This window comes from Chionomys nivalis, chromosome 7 (assembly GCF_950005125.1).
Source record: "Chionomys nivalis chromosome 7, mChiNiv1.1, whole genome shotgun sequence".
Lineage (NCBI taxonomy): Eukaryota > Metazoa > Chordata > Mammalia > Rodentia > Cricetidae > Chionomys > Chionomys nivalis.
Window position 1 is genome coordinate 68,558,859 of NC_080092.1, and position 24,566 is coordinate 68,583,424.

At 46.5% G+C, this 24,566-nt stretch overlaps 2 protein-coding genes across 2 annotated transcripts; both read right to left on the reverse strand.

Annotated features, from left to right (window-relative positions):
- Window positions 1-15,645: 15,645 nt before the first annotated feature.
- Window positions 15,646-16,581, reverse strand: LOC130878122 (olfactory receptor 4D2). The gene has a single exon (XM_057775916.1). It carries the CDS (start codon window positions 16,579-16,581, stop codon window positions 15,646-15,648), a length of 936 nt encoding a protein of 311 aa, XP_057631899.1.
- A 3,393-nt stretch (window positions 16,582-19,974) lies between these two features.
- LOC130878117 (olfactory receptor 4D2-like) lies at window positions 19,975-20,910 on the reverse strand. The gene has a single exon (XM_057775907.1). It carries the CDS (start codon window positions 20,908-20,910, stop codon window positions 19,975-19,977), a length of 936 nt encoding a protein of 311 aa, XP_057631890.1.
- Window positions 20,911-24,566: the final 3,656 nt, after the last annotated feature.

Below are 24,566 nucleotides of genomic sequence, written 5' to 3' on the forward strand. Positions count from 1 at the left end.
AGACCTCATTCACATCCCTAAAATAGGTAGATGTTTGGAAAGGGCAGAAACGGGATCTGGACTTACTGTCATCTCCCCCATTCTCAGCACAAGGCTTCATTCATGTATTCATTACATGTCTGTACACTAAATGAGCAGTCAATGATTCAGCTCCCTCTCCCATCCCTTACCTCTCTAGGGCTCTCAGCCCTCTCCAAGGTGCCAGATAAATATCCCAGGGCACACCCGGAGTCACAGCGTGGTGTCACAGGTAAAATCATGCTGCACTGAGCTCAAGGCCCACTGTGGGTCTGGGAGAGCCCTGGTCTTTCCTGGATGCACAGCCATGGTGGGTTTACCATGTGCTACTATGGGCTTGACAAAAAGAGCCTGCTGCACTAGTCCAGAATGGCCTGGGTCTCAGTCTGGCTTTTCACTGGCAGGGAGATCTCGGGTGGACTCTCATTCCTCAGTGGAGAATTCAACTCAGTTCTTCGGCCCCTGTTCATTCCTCCATGCTTTTCCTCCTGGCAGGCCCTTCACTCGAGGAGCCTGGTGACTCCATCCCCACGCGCCTGGAAAGCTAGGGTTCATCTCTGAACTAGGCTCCAAAGCCACTGCCCCTGCACCCATATCCTGGCCCCTTCAGGAGGCCACATCCGCTCCTTCGTCAGTGCAGACCCTGTACCTTCTAGACCTCAGGAGATTCTTCCCAGTCTCCTCGGCCCCTGCCCCACCTCAACCTGCACAATGCCTTCCCTACCCCTCCTCCCACAGCAGTGCCCCCTCCACAGCCAACCCGCCTCAACAGTTGCTCCTGAAACAGGCACTTCGCTTTGGCAACTCCTTTCACAAGCTCCAGTTGATAGGGCCTCCCTATCTTAACCTCCATCTTCAACAGAGGCCCCAGCCTGTGTGCCAAGGTATAAAAAGTTACAGGGAAGAACAGAAGTCCACCAGGTCCCCTGATGACACCCTGATAGACCTCAGTTTCCAAACGTGTGAGCCAGAACCATGATCCCAAGAGACTTTAAACTAGGACATGCAGAGCCAAACTTCTCTCCCCTCAAGATGCCCCAGACTGGAACTGAGTGCGCCAGGTCACCACAGTGGTCTTCTCTCCCCCACAGGAGTCACTGGTTTTTAGCAGCAGGCAGTAAGGTGAGAGTGGCCATAGCCATGGATTGTAGTGACCTTGGGGATAAGCTAGAGACAGAACCCTGAGCTCTAGACCCAGCCCTACCTGCTACATTGGTGATATTTAAATAGCTTAAACATTTGGGCTTATTGACTGCTCAGTATAATAATGATGAGGTAATAGATGGGCAGGGACCCCATAAGGGACCCTGCAAGCTTGATCATGGAAGACAAGTTCTGAAGGCATTGCTAGGGCTAGTCCTTGGGTCTAGATCGATAAAAGTTCGTGCAGGAGACTGAAGGGAGAAGCATGGCCTGTCGTGTAGTTTCCCTAAACCCTGAAGCTAAGTCCTTCTTTCATCTTATATTCAACTGCCCTCCTATGGGTCCCTGTACGTAGGCTCCAACCATGCTGTCTGGTTATAATCCCCACCCTTTGACCACTTTCAGAGCCCCCACTTTTGCCTAGCTCCCTCCAGGAGACCATCTAATCATAAAGGACCGAAAGAGGGGAGGGACCAGAAAAAGAGTGTAGGCAAGGGTCATGGGTCCCCATGCCTTTCCCCATGGGGCTTTTTCCCATGAGACATCATTGGGGTTCTTTTATTTTCCTTATAGCTAAGTTTTGTCCAGTGGTCATCAAGTTTATCAGACACTAGGACCTTTTTCAGTATCCTCCTCTACACATTAAAATAATTTGAGTGATATGCATTAAATGAAACAAATAATAATGGCTAGAAATGTATGGAAGTTTTCTTTGATGATCTTTGTGTACATAATCATGCCAGTAAAATATATATGTGTATACCCACACACATACATACACAAACACACATACACACACATGCATATATACTATATACACACAACTGTATGCATAAACACATGCACACGTACATACATACACAAGTACACGCATATATACACATAATACACACATAAATAAATATGCACACGTATACATACACACTACACACATACACACTAGCTGGATGTGTGGTGGCACATGCCTGTAATCTCAGCACTTAGAAGGTGGAGACAAGAGTATCTGGAGTTCATCAGCCTCGGCATCACAGGGAGTTTGAGGTCAGCCTGAAGTGCAGGAAACTCTGTGGAAATAAACAAACACATGCATACACTCATGCAGACATGCTAACTATATAATACAATGGATTAATGCGTTTTAATTAGGTTAATGCGTCTTAAGTTAAGAGGAAATATAAACATACAGCTAGTTTTGTTGTTGGTTTTGGTGTTTGGGACATGAAGCCCCAGCTGGCTTGAAACTCATCCTCCTGCCTCCACCTCTCAAATCATGATATTACAGGCATGTGCCACCACTCCTGGCTTATAATAGCAGTTTTAGTATTTAATATATCATTGCATTTTCTCAGTTTGCTCTTTAGTCTTAAAGTCAGCAGTTACGCCAGGTGCGGTGCACACACCTGTCATCCAGCACACGGGAGGGAGGCTGATGGAGATCAAGACCCTCCGAGCTTCACAAGAATATCTTAGCAACAAACACAAGAGTTAAAGAGAAGAAGCAGCTCAATCTTGAAGATCTAAATAAACTAGTAAAATATTTCACATGTAAAGTAAATTGTATTTAACGATACCGTTTGCAGGGCTGGAGAGGTGACTTAGTGGCTATGAGTTTGCACTGCTCTTCCAGGGGACCTGACTTCAGTTCCCAGCACCCAGAGTTGACAACTCAGAACTGCCTATAACTCCAGCTCAGATTCAATGCCCTCTTCTGGATTCCTGCACCTGTGCTCATACACACATACCCACACACATACCTGTGCATGTATATGTCTATGTATGCATATATAGACATATATATATATGAAATTAAAATTAATAAAAATAAATCTTTTTTTAAAAAAATACAGTTTTCAGCTGGGTGATGGTAGCACACACCTTTAACCCCAGTACTCCAGATGTAGAGGAAGATGGATCTCTGTGAGTATGAGGCCAGCCTGGTCTACAGAGCAAGTTCCAGGACAGCCAAGGTTGCACAGAGAAATCTTATCTCAAAACCATCCCAAAGATATACTTTTCACACACTGTTTTAAACTTAAATATTAATTAAAATGCTAGTCTTCATATAGAACAACAGAATTAAGGGGGCTGGAGAGATGGCTCAGTGGTTAAGAGCATTGCTTGCTCTTCCAAAGGTCCTGAGTTCAATTCCCGGCAACCACATGGTGGCTCACAACCATCTGTAAAGAGGTCTGGCGCCCTCTTCTGGCCTTCAGGCATACAGACAGAATATTGTATACATAATAAATAAATAAATATTTAAAAAAAAAGAACAACAGAATTAAAAGGAAATCAAACTCTATCTCTTCAACTTTATGAGTGCTGTGCTATCGTCATTGATAGCAACTATTTTTTGTCTTGTTTAAGACAGGTTTTCATGTAGCCCAGGCTAGCCTGAACTTGCTGCGTAGGCACAGATGACATTGAACTTCAGCTTCCCCTAACTATTCTCACTCAGAGCTGCAATTACAGACATATACCACCATACCCAGTTTGTGTGGTGCCGGAGAATAAGCCCAGGGCCTTACACATGCTGGGCAAGCCCTCTTCCAGCTGAGCTACGTCCCCAACCAAAGGGAATGTTTAAATGCAAGGGTGCCCAGCTTAGTCCTTACTCTTGAAATAAACGCACACAGCTGAGGCAGCCATTGCATAACTGGGAATTTTCTAAATTACCCATCGTACTCATGAGCAATAAAAAACCCACTAACTCGAAGCTCACAAGGTTTTTTTAGAGTTGTACAGTGTTTGCAACAATTACTTATCACACAGTGCAACCCAAACTGTAATTAGGGAGGAGAATTTTATTGCTGAGACTAGTGGCAATCGCAGGGTGGCCGTGAGTGGCCTGACCCATGTACTTGACCTGTGCAAGTTCGGAGAACCTCCTACTTTCTGTTCAGGGGTCACCAGCTTGCCCTGCTTCTTCATTGGTGACAACACACCGCTACAGTTACACGTATTTTGGGTCCCTGGTCTTTGAGCACCTGGGGGGGAGTAGGGGCCGTTCACATGTTGTCCTACAGGTGCATAGTCCTAGGGGAAGAGTCACTCTGAGGAGTCTGTGTACCTTGTCTCTGGAGCAGCAGGAACCCCAGATGTTCCCACACCTCCTCAAACCCGCAGCGTCTCTCCAGCCTCCACCATCATTCCTCCCCACCATCCACCACATCTGCCCTTAGCGGATATACCCTCCCCCACACACACCTCTGGGTCCTAGGTGCTACCTTTTGACACAATTACTCATTTTACTCCAATTTCCTCCAGGAAACCTTCCAATGGCCATTTTCTGCTTGCCCTCAAATACACCTCAGATGCCCCTCTTTAATCTATGGGGTGCCACACAATGACATTTCTCATGGCACATGTTAAACTTTGTCCATCTTCTAGATGGTTGGGAGAGGAGACCCCACACACGACCTTTCTGGTGAATATCCAGCACCCAGCATAGGGCTGGGCCAGGTCTCAGAAGGGAGCAGCATTTTCACTTAACCCCCTAAATCCACCCTGAGAAGAAGCACACATCCTCTCCCTGATCTAGCTGGAGCTTCTCAAATTCTCTTTGTTCTCAGGGTTCAGTTAGGTCACGGATCCGGGGTGGAGGGCAGGACCTGAGTCGTGAAGTAAAGAGAAGGTAGACAGCCCACTAAGTGTGCTAAGGATACCAGTAGGGATACCCTGCAGGATTGGGTGTTTGGAAAGCTTGACTCTCTCTGAGGCTGGTGTGAGCTCTTCCTTCAGCAAGTGGAGCCTGGAACCTGCTTCTGAGCCTGGGTAGGTTTCCTCCCAGGCCTGCCAGGGACACAGGCTGGGGAGTCTCAAGGGCAAGCTCTTCTTTGAAAGGAAAATGGCCAAAATAAAAAGCTGAAGTCACCCCATTCAGGACCTATCAGGAGGACCACACTTAGGGCAGGGATGAGACTCAAGGCTGTGTTCCATGCCCAGCACTGAGTGGAAAGATGAAGAAGAGGAGGGAGAGTTGGGGGGGGGGTAGAGAAGGAGGAGGCGGAGGGAAAGGGCACTACATTGGGTCACAGGAGATTACAAGGCTTCTTGGAGTGCTCGGGAAGTGGGGCTCTGACCAGCCTGCCCCTCAGCTACTTGTCTGTACTCCCTGCTACCACCACCCCCCACCTCAGGCTGTGAGGATATGAGACCACGAAGGAGCTGGTTCCAGTAGCTGATGTCAGCATCTGATCTCTCCTGTTGTCTCCTTCTAACCCCCAGCAGCTCCTACACAAAGAGGCACACGGGGGTGGGGGAGTGGGGGGGTGTCACACAATCTGACTCCTACCCCGCTTGCAGGGTTAACCTGCTCTTCCTCTGCTTTCTAAATACACTGGCTTTCAGCTTCATGGCAGATGCTACCCTCTTCCAGACAGGAGTCGAAAACTGTGAGGGCTCTTGTCCTCAGCTTGGCTGTCTCTCACTGAGTGCCCAGGTCCCTTCTATCCACAGGGGATCCTTGTCCTCTGTACCACCAGCTGTGACTCAGCAGGCTTAGGTCTTCCAGTCCTTAATCTCACAGCTCCTTTCCTAGCTTCCTGATGCGCTAATGAGTTGATTCTGCTCCTCCTGTTCCCTGTAGGTCTGTGAGAGCATACAGAAAAGGCGGCTGTGAGCTCATTCGTAAGCGTGCCTGGCAGGCCTGAAGAGGATTTATGGAACTCGTGTGATTGCTGTGACCATGCCTGCCATGGCTGCTGGGTCAGGAGGTGGATTTGTGCCTGTACATTTCAGGTACCTTTGGTAAGGGCCATTATTCTCCCGGAACCAGACTAGTTGTGGGTCAATGGGTGCTGTGGCAGAGCCAACCAACATCCAGACCCTACCCCACAAGGACAGCTTCCTCCTCAGGTCCCTTATGCCACAGCACTGGAGACCCTTCCCTTCCATCCTCCCTGGGCAGTCTGAAACCTCAGGCTTCTGCAACCACTTTCACAAGAACCGTCTACCCGCCACGGTGGAACTGCTGGCCACAGCCCTGATTAGATCTCTTTATCGCCTCTGCTTCAACTGTCCCGGTAAGACAAGGGACACAGCAAGGTTCTGAACTTGGCAGACCCACTCTTGACCCCAGGGAATCTTTGGAAAGAGGATTGTTTACCCTAGTGTCTCAAAAAACACTAAGATGTGTATGAAAAAGGGGCTCGATTAAACCGTAGTAGCTCTGCTCTATGCTAGAGGCGAGGAGTGTGTTTGTGTGTGTGTGTGTGTGTGTGTACTGTGTACTCTTGAAAGAGGTGGTTCTGAGTTCTCTGCTTTTATTTAGCAAGTTCTGAAAATGCAATTTGGAGCACTGGAGGGCTGGCTTGGACGTCCAACATTATGACCCCCTCTCCACTATACCCCTGCACCGCCTGTGTGCCTCTGAGCAGGAACTTGACCTCTCGGAACTGCTAGTCAAGTCAGAAAGAGGCAGAAAGTCTCAGAACTAACTCTGCAGCTGACCTGGAGCTGGCCCAGCACTGTCTCCTGGATCAGGATCCTGTGCACTGACTGCTCAGCTGGTGGAGATAAAAGAGCCTGGAACAGGGGTTGGTGGGAACCTGGGAGGGAAACCTGCATCCTTCTTTAACTCTCCTGTATAAACGGAGCCTCCTCATTTGTTTCCCAGAAACCTAGACCCAAATAATCACACAAAAACTGTATTAATTACAACACTGTTTGGTCAATAGTTTGGGAGTATTCCTAGCTAGCTCTTACATCTTAAATTCATCCATTTCTATCAATCTGTGTATCACCACGAGGCTGTGGCCTGCCAGTAAGATTACGGCATCCTTCTCATTTGGCAGCTACATGGCAAGTCTCTGACTTCGCCTTCTTTCTTCCTGCCTTAGTTTTCCCGCCTAGTTCTATTCTGCCCTGCCATAGACCAAAGCAGCGTCTTTATTAACCAATGGTAATAAAACATACAGCATACAGGGGTGAATCCCACATCACCCCTGGGCTTGCATGCCTTTAATAGAGAACCAGCATAGGGCAAGAAAACTCAGTTGATAAAATGCTTGCTGCTCAAACATGAGGATCCAAGTTTGATCCCTAGGATACGCTTAAGAAAAAAGGTATCGAGGGCTGGACAAGTGGCTTCTCAGTTAAGGGCATCTGTACCCACACCCACAATGAGCGGCTCACGGCCACTTGTAATTCCAATCCCAAGGAATCCGAAGCTCTCTTCTGACCACTGTGGGTCCCAAGCACATCACTGGTGCACACACATATGTGCAGGAACTCACTTGTTTTGGAAACAGGGTCTCGCTACAAAGCCATGGCTATCCCAGAACTCACTCTGTAGACCAAACTGGCCTTAAACTCACAGAGATCCACCTACCTCTGCCTCCCATGTGCTGGGGTTAAAGGTGTGCCCCACCATGCCTGACTACATATGCATTGTTTTGTTTTTTTTAAGCCAGAAGAGGCAGAGCCTGGACTATCCCTGGGGTATGATAGCCAGGGAACCTAGCCTGATCAGCAAGCCCCAGGGCCCAGTGAGAGAGTTTGTCTCAAAAAACAAGGCGGGGAAGCCCCTAGCATCCACGCCAGACAATTCACAACCACCTCCAAGTCCAGGAAGCTTAGAGCCCTCTACTGGCCTCCATAGGTACTGTGCCCACATGCACAAACATACAGAGATTCATAATTCATAAAAAAATTAAAGCAAGATTGACAGTGTCTAAGGCAAAATATCCAGGGTTGACCTCTGGCCTCCATACATATTGCACCCATATACACACATATGCACACACATACACACATATGTACACACACATATACACATATGCACACACATGCATGCAGGAGCACAGACACAGCCTCCATAAGAAAATTATTGCACCCACATACACCTCCATAAGAAAATATTGCACCCACATACACTTCCATAAGAAAATATTGCACCCACATACACACATATGCACACACACACACACACACATGCATGCAGGTGCACAGACATTTCCTCCATAAGAAAAGACCCACAGTGATGCATTTTTGCATCTCCAAATACCTAAAATCATGACTGCATGGGGCTTTAGGAATTCAGACACTTCCCTGGGGCCCCTGAAAGAGTCAGAATGTAAAACAACAGTTTAATCAGGAAAGGATGTAGGGACTGCAATTCAGCTGATGTTCTCCCCAGGTGGTAGTCCTGGTCTTGAGGATTTTTAAAAATATTTATTTATTTATTTATTTATTTATTTATTTATTTATTTATTTATTATGTATACAATATTCTGTCTGTGTGTATGTCTGCAGGCCAGAAGAGGGCACTAGATCTCATTATAGATGGTTGTGAGCCACCATGTGGTTGCTGGGAATTGAACTCAGGACCTTTGGAAGAGCAGGTAATGCTCTTAACCACTGAGCCATCTCTCCAGCCCCTGGTCTTGAGTTTTATCAGTCCCAGGAATACCTTTGTCTAATTCCCATGAAGGCACAAAGGCTTTTCTTTTCTTTCTTCCTGTCTTTCTTTTTTTTTTTTTTGGACAGGGATTCTCTGTGTAACAGCCCTGACTGTCCTGGAACTTGCTGGCCTCAAACTCAGATCCTCCTGCCTCTGCATCCCAAGTGCTGGGATTAAAGGTATGCACCACCAAAGCCTGGCATCCCACGAGGGCTTCAAACAATCCCCACCATCACTACCACACTGAGTGACAGCATCTGATCTTAAAAGGTATTGAGCCTCTGCTTCCAGTGATAAAAGCCACAAAGGCACACACAACCAATGGGTAAGAAAACCTTGAAGCAGGAGATCACACAATACACGCGTTATTTTTCTCATCGTTGTGGGAAGGTGTTTGTCAGAAGGCTTATTCTTATGGCTCATGGTTTAAGGAAGTCATAGCCCATGGTGTCTAAGAAGGCTGGATGGATGAGGCACGAGATAGCTGGCCATATTCCTCTGCCATAAGGAAGCAATGAGGGAGGGGGAGGAAGGGAGGAAGAGAGAGAAAGAGAGGAATCCTGGTCTCCTCTGTGATCTCAGATCCCATCCAGTCAAGCCAACAATGAGTACCATCCATCCCACAAGGCAGCCAGGCACACTGAATTCTGGTGAGACGCTAGCTCCTGTGAAGGACAAAGACCCCTTTTTCAGGCTTAGTGTTGGCAGCTCTGAATCTCAGCTGGGCATCCCAGAGCCTGCAGTGCCTGCGGAAAAGGCCATCTGCACAGCCGCCTTCATGAATGACCCCCATCCCCCAACCTGACATCTCTCCAGCTCTCCTGTGATGGGCCCTCAGGATGGAGAGCTGTCCTAGGGGAGTGGTACAGGAATACACTACTTAGGCATTGAGGCAGAGACTGAGCTGGCAGAATGCTGAGAGGGTGGAGTGGTGTCTAACCTCGCACATAAAATCACCCCACACCCTTTCAGAGACAAACAGAAAGCTGGAAGAACCAGCCACATGTCAAATCATACCCTCTCAGGGGAACTAGAGTAGAGGCCCGACCCATAGAAGGGTCACATTATACTGCGGGATTCAGATCCCCTTTAATGTGTTCAATTAAATATAGAAATAAATCCAAGTAGGTCATTTTTTCTGTGGTCCAGGGAACTGAACCTACAGCCTTGCACTTGATAAACAAGCATTCCAACTGAGTTTTTAAATTTTTATTTCTAAGTAGGTACTTGATAAGTCTAGGCTAGCTTTGAACTCACTCTACAGTTCAGGCAGGCTTTGGATGTACAATCCTCCTGCCTCAGATTTGGGGGATAAGGCTTACGCCTTATTCTTGGTGGGTTGGAGGATTGTTTGTTTTAAATGTCCAAATACTGTCACATGACATGTCACATGACATCAGTGTCCAGATTTGTGGTTGAGTTTACACTACAGCTGTTCTCAAATAATCCAGACTTTCAAGAAAAAAATATGACATAAACTAGTATTCTTGGTGCCTTTTGAATGAAGCACTCTTTCAATGGGGGCTCTAATGAGGAGGAGTCATAGGAAAACTGAGTCTGAACCCTGGTTACGTGGCAGAATGGTCAGGCTGCATTCATTCAGCAGGGACACATGTAGCCCACAAGGAACTGGGTTTTTTCTATTTGTATTCTATGCGTGTATTTATTTACGTTTGCGATCGTAGGAAGAAGATGAATAAGAAAATCACACCTGTTCTTGTGCTATGGGTTGGAGAGATACCATGTGACCTGCTTAGCAAGTAACCTCTGCTCCTTGAAGAATAAACCTGAAAAGGCTTTGTTTTCCCCAGACTGCTCCTGTCTAGACATCATCAACGACCCCACCTCGCTGAGTGACCCTTTCCCCCAGCAACATCTCAATCCAGTCCTATCACTTACCATTGCTTTTGTGTATGGCAGCAATTGATGGTTTTAATCTGGTGTGTGCTGAGCTGTGTATTTAAGATGCTCTTTCACATTTGCCCCAAGTCCTTGCATCACGCCTCAAGGTGGTGGTCCAGGTGCCTCAGGGTAGAGAGTGGGGAGGGGTCTGCTCTCTTGCTCTGCTTCCTCTGTCTTTGCAGCATCTGCTTGCCTATGCAGGTGCAGAATGGGGTAGAAAAGGGAAAATGATATATACTTCCTTCAGGCTGAGTTCAGACCCAACCCCACTCTGGCAAAGCCACCACCTCCTGGTTGGCAGAGCTTCTTTGTCAGCTGGAGCCATAGGGCAGGTCCAGGGACCCATGACTCCACCTCTTGGTTCTCAGAAGGGCTGATTGGGGGATTCCTCTTAAGTCCTACGGCTTGGGAGTTGGGGATCTGCATCAACTCCCTTCTCCCGCTCAACCTTCACTTCAGCAGTCAGCCATCCCCAGGTTTGCACTTTGACTGGCTCCAAATCAGTCAGAGACTCCAAGCCCCTCTTCCCGTGTTCATCCTCCCTTCCCACAATGCTCCATCCAGTTCTTATTCTCTTCTGATTTTCTCAGTTCTCTTAGTGGCATGCGTTCCCCGTATGTAGTGGAGCTGCAGGAAGGTTTACAGCTAGTAATTACCCGCCTACTGGAGCATGGCCTCACACACTATTTACCGGGATGCTGAAGCACATCCGGTCCTTCTCTCCTCCCCCCCCACCCCATTCCCGTTTGCTGCTTCGAATTGTTTGGATCCCATCTCCATTCACCGTTCAAGCAGAGAATCCTGATTTATAAGTTTTCCCTCAAAATAAATATCTATCTCTCATTTCTGGGCTACTGTGGGATTTCTTTTAAGCATCCGATCTCTGAACCAACATAGTAGACCATACACACACACACACGCACACACACACACACTCAACACACATATACACACTCATACACACATTCACACTCAGGCCCATTGTCTTAAAGTTGTCGGAATCTCCCAAACAATGCCACCATGCCTTGAACACTTCAGCCGAGTGTGTGTGTGAGGTGTGTGTTCATAATCATAACACAAGCAGCACACACACACAAACACAGAGATAGATAGATAGATAGATAGATAGATAGATAGATAGATAGATGATAGATAGATAGATAGACAGATAGACAGATAGACAGATAGATAGATAGATAGATAGATAGATAGATAGATAGATAGATAGATAGACAGATACAGAGAAAGAACACATACATTATCCAGGAAGTATCTTATCTGACATTGTTCAGGATTGCCAAGGTGTGGCGATAATAAAAAAGCATTTCTGTAATTTTATTGTTGATGATGAATTATCCAGAGAAATCCGACTCCCATATGACTTGCCCAGAGACACCCTGCCCTGTCTTTGTTGTGCCCCTGCATCTATCATGAGCACCTCCAGGGCAGGAGTCATTATCTTTGACTGTCCCAATGGCTTCTTCTCTAACAGCGGTGTCATTGGATGGTGCCATTTAAGGGATGTTCTCAGTGCTTTCACAGCAGGCAGTGCTGGGAGGCTCTCCTACGTTTATCTCTTCTACGTTTATCTCCTAACTCCCTCAGCGCTTGCTCTGGGTACCTGTTGGGTGCTTTGCCATGGATACCACTACGTATATCTGTTTGGGGTTCCTTGGTTCTTCAGGCATCTGACCAAAGGTAGAATGGTCTCTCTTCCCTTTCATTAGCCGAAACAAAACCAGGAACTTTTCCTAAGAATTCACAGTGTGTGTGTGTGTGTGTGTGTGTGTGTGTGTGTGTAATATAATATATATATATAATATACATATATGTTACAATAGAACTCAATGAGTAAACAGATGACATTCAAAATAAACACTTGTTCAGTGAATGAATACAAGACACGGGCATAGATCGTGATGGATGGACTGGATGGTGCCAATTAAGCCATGCTAGTCTTATTGCTTTTGTGGTATACAATATTGGAGATACCAACCCACTTCCATCATCACTCTCTTGGAACAACCCTCACCCACAACCCTGCTGAAGGGGGACAATATGATGACACTTATATTACAAGGACCTAAATATTCCCCAGCCAGTGGGGCACATGGCCCAACCTCATTGTGCTGGATACTTCTATTTCAACATGACACAAGCTATAGTCGTCGGAGAGAATGAAACCCTAATGGAGAAAACTGTCTTCATATAATTGGCCTGCAGGCAAGCCTATGAGGCATTTTTTTAAATTAGTAAATTGATGGGGGAAAGCCCAATCCATTGTGAGTAGGGCCACTCCTAGGTGGGTGGTCCTAGGTTCCATAAGAAAGCAAGCAGAACAAGTCATGAAGAGAAAACCAGTAGGCAGCTTTCCTCCATGACCTCTGCATCAGCACCTGCCTCTAGGTTCCTGTCCTGCTTACGTTGCTGTCCTGACTTCCTTCCTTAGTGATGGACTACAATGTGGAAGTGGAAGCCAAATAAACCCTTTCCTTCCCAAGTTGCTTTTGGTCATTGGGCTCCATCAAAGCAATGTTAACCCGAACTAAAACACTCACCCAATCAAATGATCCTGATATCATTAGAAGCCTGATAGACTGAATTAGGCAGTTACAGAAAGTAAAAACCAAGTCTCACAATTTGGAACAATGACTCCCATTTTTGTCATGTACAAGATGGTTACACAAGCACCAAGAGATGAAGGCAGAAAGGAAGGGAGCGATGTGGGATCATTCCTGTGGTTTCTTAGTCCCACCATAGACTATATTTTACACCTAGGAGACCTTTCAATCCTTTTTGTTTCTTTTGTGGCATGTGTGTGTATACATGTTCATGTGTGTACATAAATACATGGGTATATATGCTAATGCAAATGCTTGTGGAGGCCAGAGTTCATTGTGTCTTCCTCAATTACTCTCCACTTATTTTATTTTAATTTTTTAGGACAATTCTCTCATCACATTTGAAGCTTACCACTTTGGTTAGCCTGGCAGGCCAGCAAGGCTCAGAGATCCCCTGTCTCTGCCTCTCCTTCACTGGTCCCACAGATGCATGACACCATACCTGGCTGTTTTCCTGTGTTCTGAGGGTTGAACTTGGATCTTCAGTAGACTGAGCCTTCTTCCTAGCTCACAGATCCTTCAAAACAAAAACAAAGCCCACAATACTCTCAGTTTTGAATTGTCTAGGATGCAGCCTCTTTTGCAATGTAAGCCATAGCCTGTTTCTTCTCTTAGCCTGACACCCTTCCACACTGATGTGGAGGGAAGAGAGAATAGGTGTGTGATAAAGGGAAGCAAAGCACACAGTGAACTGGAAAAGAAATAGCTCTAGATCACTGTAGACGGCTTTGAGGACCATCAAAGAAGGAAGTGGGAGGAAGAAGAGCTAGAAAGTGATCAATGAAACAAGAATCAACAAACTAGCACATCCTGTGGATCAAAATAGTACACAGTGTATCCTGTGGATCAAAATAGTAATGGTGTATCCTATGGATCAAAATAGCACACAGTATATCCTATGAATCAAAATAGTACACAGTATATCCTATGGATCAAAATAGTACACGGTGTATCCTATGGATCAAAAATAGTACACGGTGTATCCTATGGATCAAAATAGTACACGGTGTATCCTTGGATCAAAATATTACACGGTGTATCCTATGGATCAAAATAGTACATGGTGTATCCTATGGATCAAAATAGTACATGGTGTATCCTTGGATCAAAATAGTACACGGTGTATCCTATGGATCAAAATAGTACACGGTGTATCCTTGGATCAAAATAGTACACGGTGTATCCTATGGATCAAATAGTACACAGTGTATCCTATGGATCAAAATAGTACATGGTGTATCCTATGGATCAAATAGTACACGGTGTATCCTATGGATCAAAATAGTACATGGTGTATCCTATGGATCAAAATACTGCATCAAGCCCCAAATGCAAATTTGTAAAAGAGAATGAGAGAAAAATGAATGATCAAGCAAATTAATCGTATTCTGTTCACAATTTGCAAGAAACTGTTGCCTCTGGAAACAGGCATGGATGGGAGACAAGAGCAAGTAGCAGACTCTTACCAGACATGATCCTGCTTCTTACGGGTTTCACCACCCGGGCATGGTGCACAACCATCCTCACTGTGTCCCATCCTCTTTGTGTCTCCTTTATGTCACAGAGAAACTCCTGGCCACTTCAGCTCATGATTCAACTGACAGAAGAAAAATGCCAACGGTGATAATAGCAGCAACGCTTCCTGGTTCTATGTCTTCACAGTATCCTCTCGTACACTCTTAGATCTTGACGGTTCTGTGATTATTGAGAGTGTTGTTTGGTGAAGAGAGTTGAGGTAGGACATGTTGGGGACCATCTACATTCACGGGCACTAGTTTGATGTGAAAGATCAGAGCTCCTAAAAGGACTAGGAGTGCAAATCATGTAACCCCAGCCCCCATGCTCTGGTCTCGGAGCAAAAGGACTGTTTAGAAGATGGATGATACACAGAAATGCTCTTCTAGGGGAGATGCCATCAACACAGAAGAGAAGTGTCCATCAATCAGAGTAAGGACAAAGAATTATGGCTGATCTGGGACAAGCAAACATTTTTTGTCACTGTGGGAGTGTTAGAATTCTTGGTCACAAACTTTAACCACAAAGACAGTGCTTCCATTTTTCATCAAAAACTAAGTTGGGTCCCTGGGACTGAAGCAATTTAAAGGATAAAAGATTTTGATAGGCTCACAATTTCAGAACACAGAGTCCAATCTTGTGGGGATGGTGCGGTGGGTGAGGAAGCTTGTTCCATGTTCGCAGGATGGTGAGGTGTCAGAAACCCAAAGTAGCTGATAACACTGTATTGGTGCAGCAGAATCAGAGAGCTCTGGAAGTGGGGCTGTTGTATAGTCTTCATGGTCTACACCAATAACACATGTCACACAGCTAGGTCCTAGATTCAAAGGCTCTATAACCTCCCAAAACAGTTACCTCCGTTACCAGCTTGGGTCCAAGTATCCTCACCGCTGAGCTGGTCTGAAACAGTTCAGACTCAAACCATAGCAGTTACTAAATTTCAAAGCAGATCCTTTACAAAGAGAGACTACACAAACATAACTAAGCAATGAACAGAGAGGATGTACTCTTCTGAGGACAGGCCACAAAGCAAGACCTTACCAATAGTCACTCTTTTATACAAGCCAGCAGGTACATCCCTAATCTCTTCAATGCTGCCTGCATCTCCTGGTTCCTGAGGGTATAGATCATAGGGTTGAGCATGGGAGTCATGACCGTGTGACTGATAGACACAGCCTTGTCCATGGGGAAGGGGGTGAAGGGCCGGGCATACAGGTAAATGCTTGGAATGAAGATCATAGACACAACAATGATGTGGGTGGTGCAGGTGGAAGCCACTTTCCTCCTCGCCTCTCCTGAGTGGGACCTCAGCATCACCAGGATGACCAAGTAGGAGATCAGAAGCAGAAGGAACCAGATGACATCCAGCATCCCACTGTTGAAGATCATGAGGAGCTCCAGCAGGGAGGTGTCTGTGCAGGCGAGTCTCAGCACTTGGGGGACATCACAATAGAAGTTATCCAGCACATTGGGGCCACAGAAGGGCAGTGGGAGCATCAGAGACAGCTGGACAATGGAATGGACAAAGCCCACAATCCATGCAGTAACCACCAGTACCATACAGTGCTGGGTGTTCATGATGGTGACATAGTGGAGAGGCCGGGAGATAGCCACGAGGCGATCATAGGCCATCACTGAGAGGAAGAAGACCATGGCCCCACCCAGGAAGTGGAAGAAAAAGAGCTGGGTCATGCAGCCTTGGTAGGAGATGGTCTTCTTTTCAGAGAGGAAGTCCACCAGCATCTTTGGGCAGGTGACTGAGGAGAAGCAGAGGTCTAAGACAGCGAGATTGCGGAGCAAGAAGTACATAGGTGTGTGGAGCCTGGCATCCAAGGTCACCGTGACTATGATGAGGAGGTTTCCCAACACAGTTGTGCTGTAGACGAACAAGAACACCAGAAACAGGAAGAACTGAAGCTCACAGCTCTCTGAGAACCCCAGGAAGATGAACTCTGACACCCATGTGAGGTTCCCTGGGTCCATGGTGTCCTGTGCATACGCTTAAAGGGAACGGCTGACAGATACAGACGCATGAAGTGACTCCTTGCCCTTTCAGTATGCAAGGACTCAGACTGAGTTGTTCAAGTTTGTAAGATGCAAATCTTCATGTGAAGAGTATGATACCACCTACCTTGTCCCTGGGAAATTGACTAGTAGGTTCTGGAATATACATTCATGAGTTATCTTAAAGCCATCCAAAAGAATATGCAATTTTCTCTCCCAAGATCACTATAGTAATGGAAAGATCCTTAGAGTGAGACCCTCTAGGATAAATTTAAGATATTCTTTTTTCTCCCACAGTTAACCAGAAGTAACTAACTTATTTCCTTGGGATCTCAGCTCTGAGTGTGCAGCTGGGAATAAGAAAGGCTTTTTGTCTTGAGTTTTCTCTTAGGTTGAATAGGATGACACATTTGAAATTCCTCTGAGTGGTGCTTGAGATAAGCCATAACCCTTGCCCTCTGGGTATCTCAGTGTGATTCTCACTCCCATCCCAGTCTTTAGATTTTTGTGCTTGTTTTCACACAAAATATTAGCAGGCTTTTCTGTGTCTGTTTTTACTGTACAAGTCACAAGATCCTGAGAACATAGATTTGGATCTCAAAATTCATTTGTTCCCAGCGGAGGGCCTCCTGATCATAAGCAGTATTTATTCAGGAGCTGATGCTGCTTACAGGGTGGGTGAGTAATTATAGAACACTTGGGTCCCTGTGGAGGAACCCCTGGACATAACTGAATATTTGATATGGAGTTGCTTCTCCTCCCCAACACAGGAGCCTTCTGCTTGGTGATGCTCCACGGGGCAGGTGTGTAGGTGATAGCGAAATGGAGATCGAGAGGTCCAGGTAGTTAAGACATAGATTATGCATCGTTGGAAGGGATGCTCGAAGCTCCTCTGAAAGGATATCAGATTTATAAGATGTTATAAAATCTGAGAAAAAGGGAGGAGTTGGATGCAAAGAAAAGGGAATGGATGAAGTAAGATTACAAAGAAGGGAGACAAGTTAGAGGTCAGGAAAAAGATTGGGAAGTGGTAGAAAGAGTGGGCGGGGCGGACACAGTTAGACGAGTTGGTGCATAGAGAGACGGAGATGGGGACAGAGACAGAGAGACCGACCAGGCGAGGGCTCCTAGCACTGTTGTTCCGTCTCAGTCTTTTCTAATCTCTCCTCTCTGACTGACTGCCATCTATTAGCTCTGGAGACCATTCACTTCTCATCCTTCACTTCCGTGTTTACACGCCCGACCCCGTTTCACACAGACACCTGGGTGGCGAGACTCCCTGGATGGGATGTGACAGTGGTTTCTCATTACAGTCTTCGGTGACTGTCTAGTGCCCACAGCTTAAACCTCCAGCTTGTAGAGGCTGTGCACGACGCTCTGTGCAGAGAACTGGGTTGGAACAGCATGTTTACACACACACACACACACACACACACACGACGCCCTTTCAGTACTTCTTACAAGACTAAAGATGCCACCCCCATTCAACTTTGCGGTCATGTCGCTAAGGACCCCTTTGCTGTCTGAAGAATGTACAGTTTTTCTGCAGGTGCTGTCTCTTTGTTTATTTCCATATCATTAATAGTAATTCCCATTTAAAAAAAAAAAACCTGTGTGAGAATAAATTCTTCATCTTTAGATTTCTCAAAGCAGTTTACAAGCAACCCCCTCGGCCGGGCGGTGGTGGCACACGCCTTTAATCCCAGCACTTGGGAGGCAGAGGCAGGCGGATCTCTGTGAGTTCGAGACCAGCCTGGTCTACAAGAGCTAGTTCTAGGACAGGCACCACAGCTACAGAGAAACCCTGTCTCGAAAAAAAACGAAAAAAAAAAAAAAAAAAACAAGCAACCCCCTCGTGGCACTGAGAATTTTTCCTGCTGCCTCTATTAACGATATTTTATTTTATTTTTTTTTTTTTTTTTTTTTTGGTTTTTTTGAGACAGGGTTTCTCTGTGGTTTTGGAGCCTGTCCTGGAACTAGCTCTTGTAGACCAGGCTGGTCTCGAACTCACAGAGATCCGCGTGCCTCTGCCTCCCAAGTGCTGGGATTAAAGGCATGCGCCACCCGTATTAACGATATTTTAAATCCTATAGCATTGTAAACCTAGCAGCAACCCAAGCAACTCTGACTCAGAAGTTGTTTCAGCTGCTAGCTAACTTCATGAATTAACAATCAACTATGTAAACTTGCTATGTGCGGCTCTGCAAAGAATTTGATACTGATTTCCCTGAAAAATAGGTTTGGTTTTCAGCCGCCTCCTGCTGACTCCTAGGGCCCAGTTCTACGCTCAGCTGCTCTCAGTTCTCACCTGGGTACCTGATATCCACGTCACATCATCCACCCCAGCTGGACCGGCAGACTCTGCTCCCTGCAGTCTCTCATGGCACTTAGATTGGTTCTCAGGTCTGTCACTCATTCGCTCCCACGTACTGGCAGGCATTCGCAAGGTTCTTCCAACAGCTGACCAGTGTGCCGGAGAGCAAACAAACCCCTTTCTCTCACCTTGACTTCAACCCCGCATGGCAGTCCATGGCTTTCCATCTTTTTGGAGGTTCTTTGCTGAGGCTTCAGCTTTCCAGTCCTTGGCCATCCCTCAAGTAAGCTACATGTTTGGGACCCTAGAGGAACAGGGAATATCCCAGGGGAAACCTATTGGACATGGATCAGGAGGCAGGGCTCGACTCATTACTACCGAGGCCTGAGCAGCAATATGGGACTTGTTAAAAAAAAAAAAAAGTTTCCGTATGTCTCAAAGCAATGCTCTCTGAGAGATCTTCCTTGGGGACCCAAAGCACAAGAAACATGAATAATATTAGAGATTCACATGAGGTAATTATTTGCTGACCAAGTTCGGAAGGGCGATAGGGTCTTCAAGAGAAGCAGAGAATTGAGAAGAATATGTCTTGGTCGCTCTTAACCCTGAGAGAATTGCCTCTATGCTCTGAATTGTCTTATTTGAAATTGTTTAATTTTTACTTTTTAAATTTTATTATATATTTTTAACATTTATGTTTGTGTTAGTGCACACACCCAGGCTTGCACATGCGGGCTCACATGCACACACACACACCATTGTGTGCATACAGAGATTGAGGAAATCTTTCAGGAGTCAGCCTTCTCCTTCCGTTAGATGGGTTGGTCAGGTTTCTCAACAACTGCTTCACCTGATAAGCCCTCTCACTGGCCCAACATCGTTTAATGTAACTTTATAGCCACTGTCAGTTTTACAAGAAGGAATGCAACAGAGTGTAAGGAGGTCATCAAGAAATACTGGGGCAATCTGATTTATTGTAGGTAAGGACTTTCCTTCACCTTTCTCTTGGGATAACACAAGTGCAGAGATTTCTGATGTGAAATCATCATGTTTAAATCTCACTCCCTGTTGCAAATTGCAAGGCGCTTCGCAAGTTTCTTCAACGCTGCCTGCATCTCCTGGTTCCTGAGGGTATAGATCATAGGGTTGAGCATGGGAGTCATGACCGTGTGACTGACAGACACAGCCTTGTCCATGGGGAAGGGGGTGAAGGGCCGGGCATACAGGTAAATGCTTGGAATGAAGATCATAGACACAACAATGATGTGGGTGGTGCAGGTGGAAGCCACTTTCCTCCTCGCCTCTCCTGAGTGGGACCTCAGCATCACCAGGATGACCAAGTAGGAGATCAGAAGCAGAAGGAACCAGATGACATCCAGCATCCCACTGTTGGAGATCATGAGGAGCTCCAGCAGGGAGGTGTCTGTGCAGGCGAGTCTCAGCACTTGGGGGACATCACAATAGAAGTTATCCAGCACATTGGGGCCACAGAAGGGCAGTGGGAGCATCAGAGACAGTTGGACAATGGAATGAGCAAAGCCTCCTATCCATGCAGCAACCACCAGTACCATACAGTGCTGGGTGTTCATGATGGTGACATAGTGGAGAGGCCGGGAGATAGCCACGAGGCGATCATAGGCCATCACTGAGAGGAAGAAGACCATGGCCCCGCCCAGGAAGTGGAAGAAGAAGACCTGGACCATGCAGCCCTGGTAGGAGATGGTCTTGGTCTCATGAAAGAAGTCCGCCAGCATCTTTGGGCAGGTGACTGAGGAGAAGCAGAGGTCTATGACCGCCAGATTGCGGAGCAGGAAGTACATAGGTGTGTGGAGCCTGGCATCCGAGGTCACGGTGGCTATGATGAGGAGGTTTCCCACCACAGTCGTGCTGTAGACGAACAAGAACACCAGAAACAGGAAGAACTGAAGTTCATGAGTCTGGGAGAGTCCCAGGAAGATGAACTCTGACACCCATGTGAAGTTCCCTGGTTCCATGGTGTCCTGCGTGTCCACTCAAAGGGAATGGCTGACAGATACAGATGCATGAAGTGACTCCTTGCCCTTTTAGTATGCAGGAGCTCAGTCTGAGCTGTTATGTCCATAAGATGCATGCCCTCATGTGACAACCAGGATACCACCTGCTGGCTGGTCTCTGAAAAGTCTGTGAGTGTCGCTACACACACTCAGGAGATGGTGTTCCAGTTTTGCGTTTGTTTGCTTGGTTCCCTGGGACAAGGTGTCACTGTGTATCTCAGACTGCCACGTAACTCAAGCTCCTCCAATCTCAGCCTCTCCGACACTAAAACGACAATTGTGTGGTACCATGCCAAGCTCATGAACTCCCTTAAAGCCATGCGATAGAGTCTATGACCTGCCTGCCCAAATCTGCATAGCAGTGGGAAGACACTTAGCAAGACGCTCTCAGGTGAGTTTCAGGTTTCATTTTCCTTGAGATGGGTGACTTGTTTTTTTAGGATCCCACCTGGCACACCAGTGAAGAGGGAACAACGACAACATAATATTTCCTTTTCTCATTTCCTGTGGAATAAACAGAAAGGCACACGAAATCCCTGGAGCCATGCCTGGAATAGCGGACCGTATTCAGCTCAGTGTCCCGGTCCCTTCATCCTCCCAGACTCCCATCCTCACTTGTTTGTATCAGATCTGATACATTTAACACATCAATGCTAATGGAGCCTTCACATTGCTAGTGCTTCCTCCTCACCTCAATGACATGGTCCTGGAAACAAGGGTTTGGCTTACAAATTTCTCTGTCCCCAGCATCGCCCAGGACCTGATAATAGAAAGCACTTACCTTGAAGCTGTGGATGGGGTCAGGGTGAACAAATAGTTATAGTGTGTGCAGTTTCCTGCTGTGATGGAACACAGTGACCAAAAGCAACCTGGGGAGGGAAGGGTTTATTTCATTCACAGTTCCTTATTGCAGTTCATCATCAAAAGCAGTGAGGGCAGAAACTCAAGCAGGGCAGGAACCTGGAGGCAGGAGCAGATGCTAGAGCCATGGAGAGGTAGTCCTTACTGGGTGCTCCTCATGGCTTGCTCAGTCCATTTCCCTCTAGAATCTAGGACCAGCAGCCCAGGAATGGCGCCACACACAAGGGGCTGGACCCTTGTCCAGCAATCACTAATTAAGAAAATGTCCTGCATCCAGACCTTATGAAGGCATTTTCTCACTTGAGGTTCCCTCTTTTCGGATGACACAAGCTTGTGTCAGGTTAACATAAAACTAGGAGTACACACGCCCAGTAATAACTGGACACAGTTGGAACCCAGGGCCATCGAGCTACTTCCCACTCCTCGGCACGGAGGCCTCTTCATTTGGTGAGGTTTCATAGGGCAAATATGCAGGCAAGAGTGAGCTGGGGTTGAGGGGTTTGTGAAATTAAGACATAGATGGTGACCCCTGCTGGAACAGGGCTCAGAGAGATCTTCTGGAAGCATACTGAATTTACAGACATAAAATTATAAGCTAGACAGAAAGGAAGTTGCTGAATAATCGTAATGGGGATAGACGAAGAGAAGGGAGATGCAAAAAGGAAATGAGGGAGTAGAGAAGGTGAAGAAAGAAACTGGAATTGTTAGGGCTGAAGAGTGAACAGGAGCTGGAAAGACAAGGGGGACAGATATAGTGACCAAGTGAAGGCAAGGGGTCTCCCCACCTTCCGTCCTCTCTCAGTCTCCCCCATTCTTACCCCTCTGATCTATTGCAATCTACTAGGTGCTGGATCCCATCATGTCTCTTCCCATTCTCCACGTTCATGTGCTCTCTGCTCCTGTCTCCGTTCACACAGCAGCCTGGGAGACCTTTCTGAAAGGGGATGTGGCCATGCTCCTTCCTTGCCATATACTGAATGGCCATCTTGTGCCCACAGCTTAAAGCTCTGACTCTGAGAAGCTGCACAAAATCCTGCACACAGAAACCGCAGAGAATAAAGCTCTGCACACTGCGTGCAATTCCCCCTAGCATTCCACGTGAGGCTGGAAAGGTCACCTCCATATCCCACACCTCTGTAATCAGTGTCCCTGTCACCCAAGAACCAACATCTATCTGAGGAATTCACAATTTCTACATATACCATCCACTCAACTAAACCTGAATCTTCTGGAAGAGCTCCTGCTTCCTTAAATAACTTTTGTTAGGAATCCAACCTAGAAACCCAGACACACCTCTCTCTGGCTCCTTTTCCTGCATCTCCCACAAGAACTAATTCTCCACCTTCCTGGGCTCCAACCATACTTCATAAGCATCTCTGGGACAAAGCTGAACACTTTTCCTATGACCTCCTTAACTGATGGCAAAACCAGTAACAGCATCCACAGCAGAAATTCTGATTTAGATGATGCTCCAACAACATCTTCCAGTTTCATGTAATGGTTTTAGGCGACCTTGCTTTGTAGACTGTGGAGACATGAGCTGGGGTTTTGCCCATCCTTTCTGTCTTTTGCTCTCAGCATCCTCCCTCCCAACAGCAGGGTCAATTTTAAGCTCAGCCTGCTCCCCGTGTAACCTAGAACACCTTTTTATCTTCACGGCTACCATGTCTGCAGTACCTCAGTCTCCCCCACACTTCAGGCTCACTTCTAGGCAAGCCTGTGCTGCTACTCACTTATTCTTACCTTCTGCTGGATGTTTGCAAGGCCCTTCCAACAGCTGCCAGTGTACGGGAAAGCAAACCCTTTCCTCTCACTGTGCTTCAGTCCAGGACGGGACTGTGTGGCTTACATCTTCTTGGAGGTCCTTTGCATGGCTTCAGCTTCCTATTCCTTGGCCATCCCTCATGTGGGCTATGTGTATGGGATCCTAGAGGAACAGGGAATGTCCTCAGGGTAAACCTATTGGACAGGACTCAGGAGGCTGAGCTGGGTACATTACTACTGGGGCCTGGGCAACAATGGGACTTGTTAAAAAGTTTCTGCATGTCTCAAAACATATGTTTTTTAGGAAGTCATCCTTGGTGGTTCAACATACCAAGATACTGAGAATTTTTGTGATTCCCTTGATGTAGAGTTTGCCATCTAAGATCCAAAAGACAAAGTCCTCAGTGGGGGCTGGAGAGATGGCTCAGTGGTTAAGACGTGTACTGCTCTTAAATAGGACCGGAGTTAAGTTTGTAGCACCCGTATCAGGTGGCTCACAACCACCTGTAACTCCAGCTCTAGAGAATTTGACATCTCTTGTTTCTGTAGGCGCCTGTACTCATGCACACGTGCACAGGCACACACATGCACACAGATACACACACACACAGAATTTAGAAATGAAAACTTTTGCTATCTATGACAGAGCTCCCTCCAGACTCAGGGCAAAGAATGCAGAATTATGCCCTTTAGTGAGAAGAAGATGAGCCAGTATTTGAGGAAGCTCATTGAATAAAAGAAGTTGACCTGGTCAGCTAAGGAAAATACATATGCCACAAGCCATCCATCTAATCTTGAAGACACTTTCCCTGCTCTCTGATTGCACCTTTCTAAAACAACATTCGAATCCTGTTTCCAAATTTGTGTTACAGTTTTTTAAGTTCCCCATCCTGTGCCTTTTCCGAGGGGCATTGATATTCTACTGCATTACACCGTGGTCTAGCAAAGGTCCTCTGGCTTAGTGCATTTGATCGGCTACCACGTGTTCCATG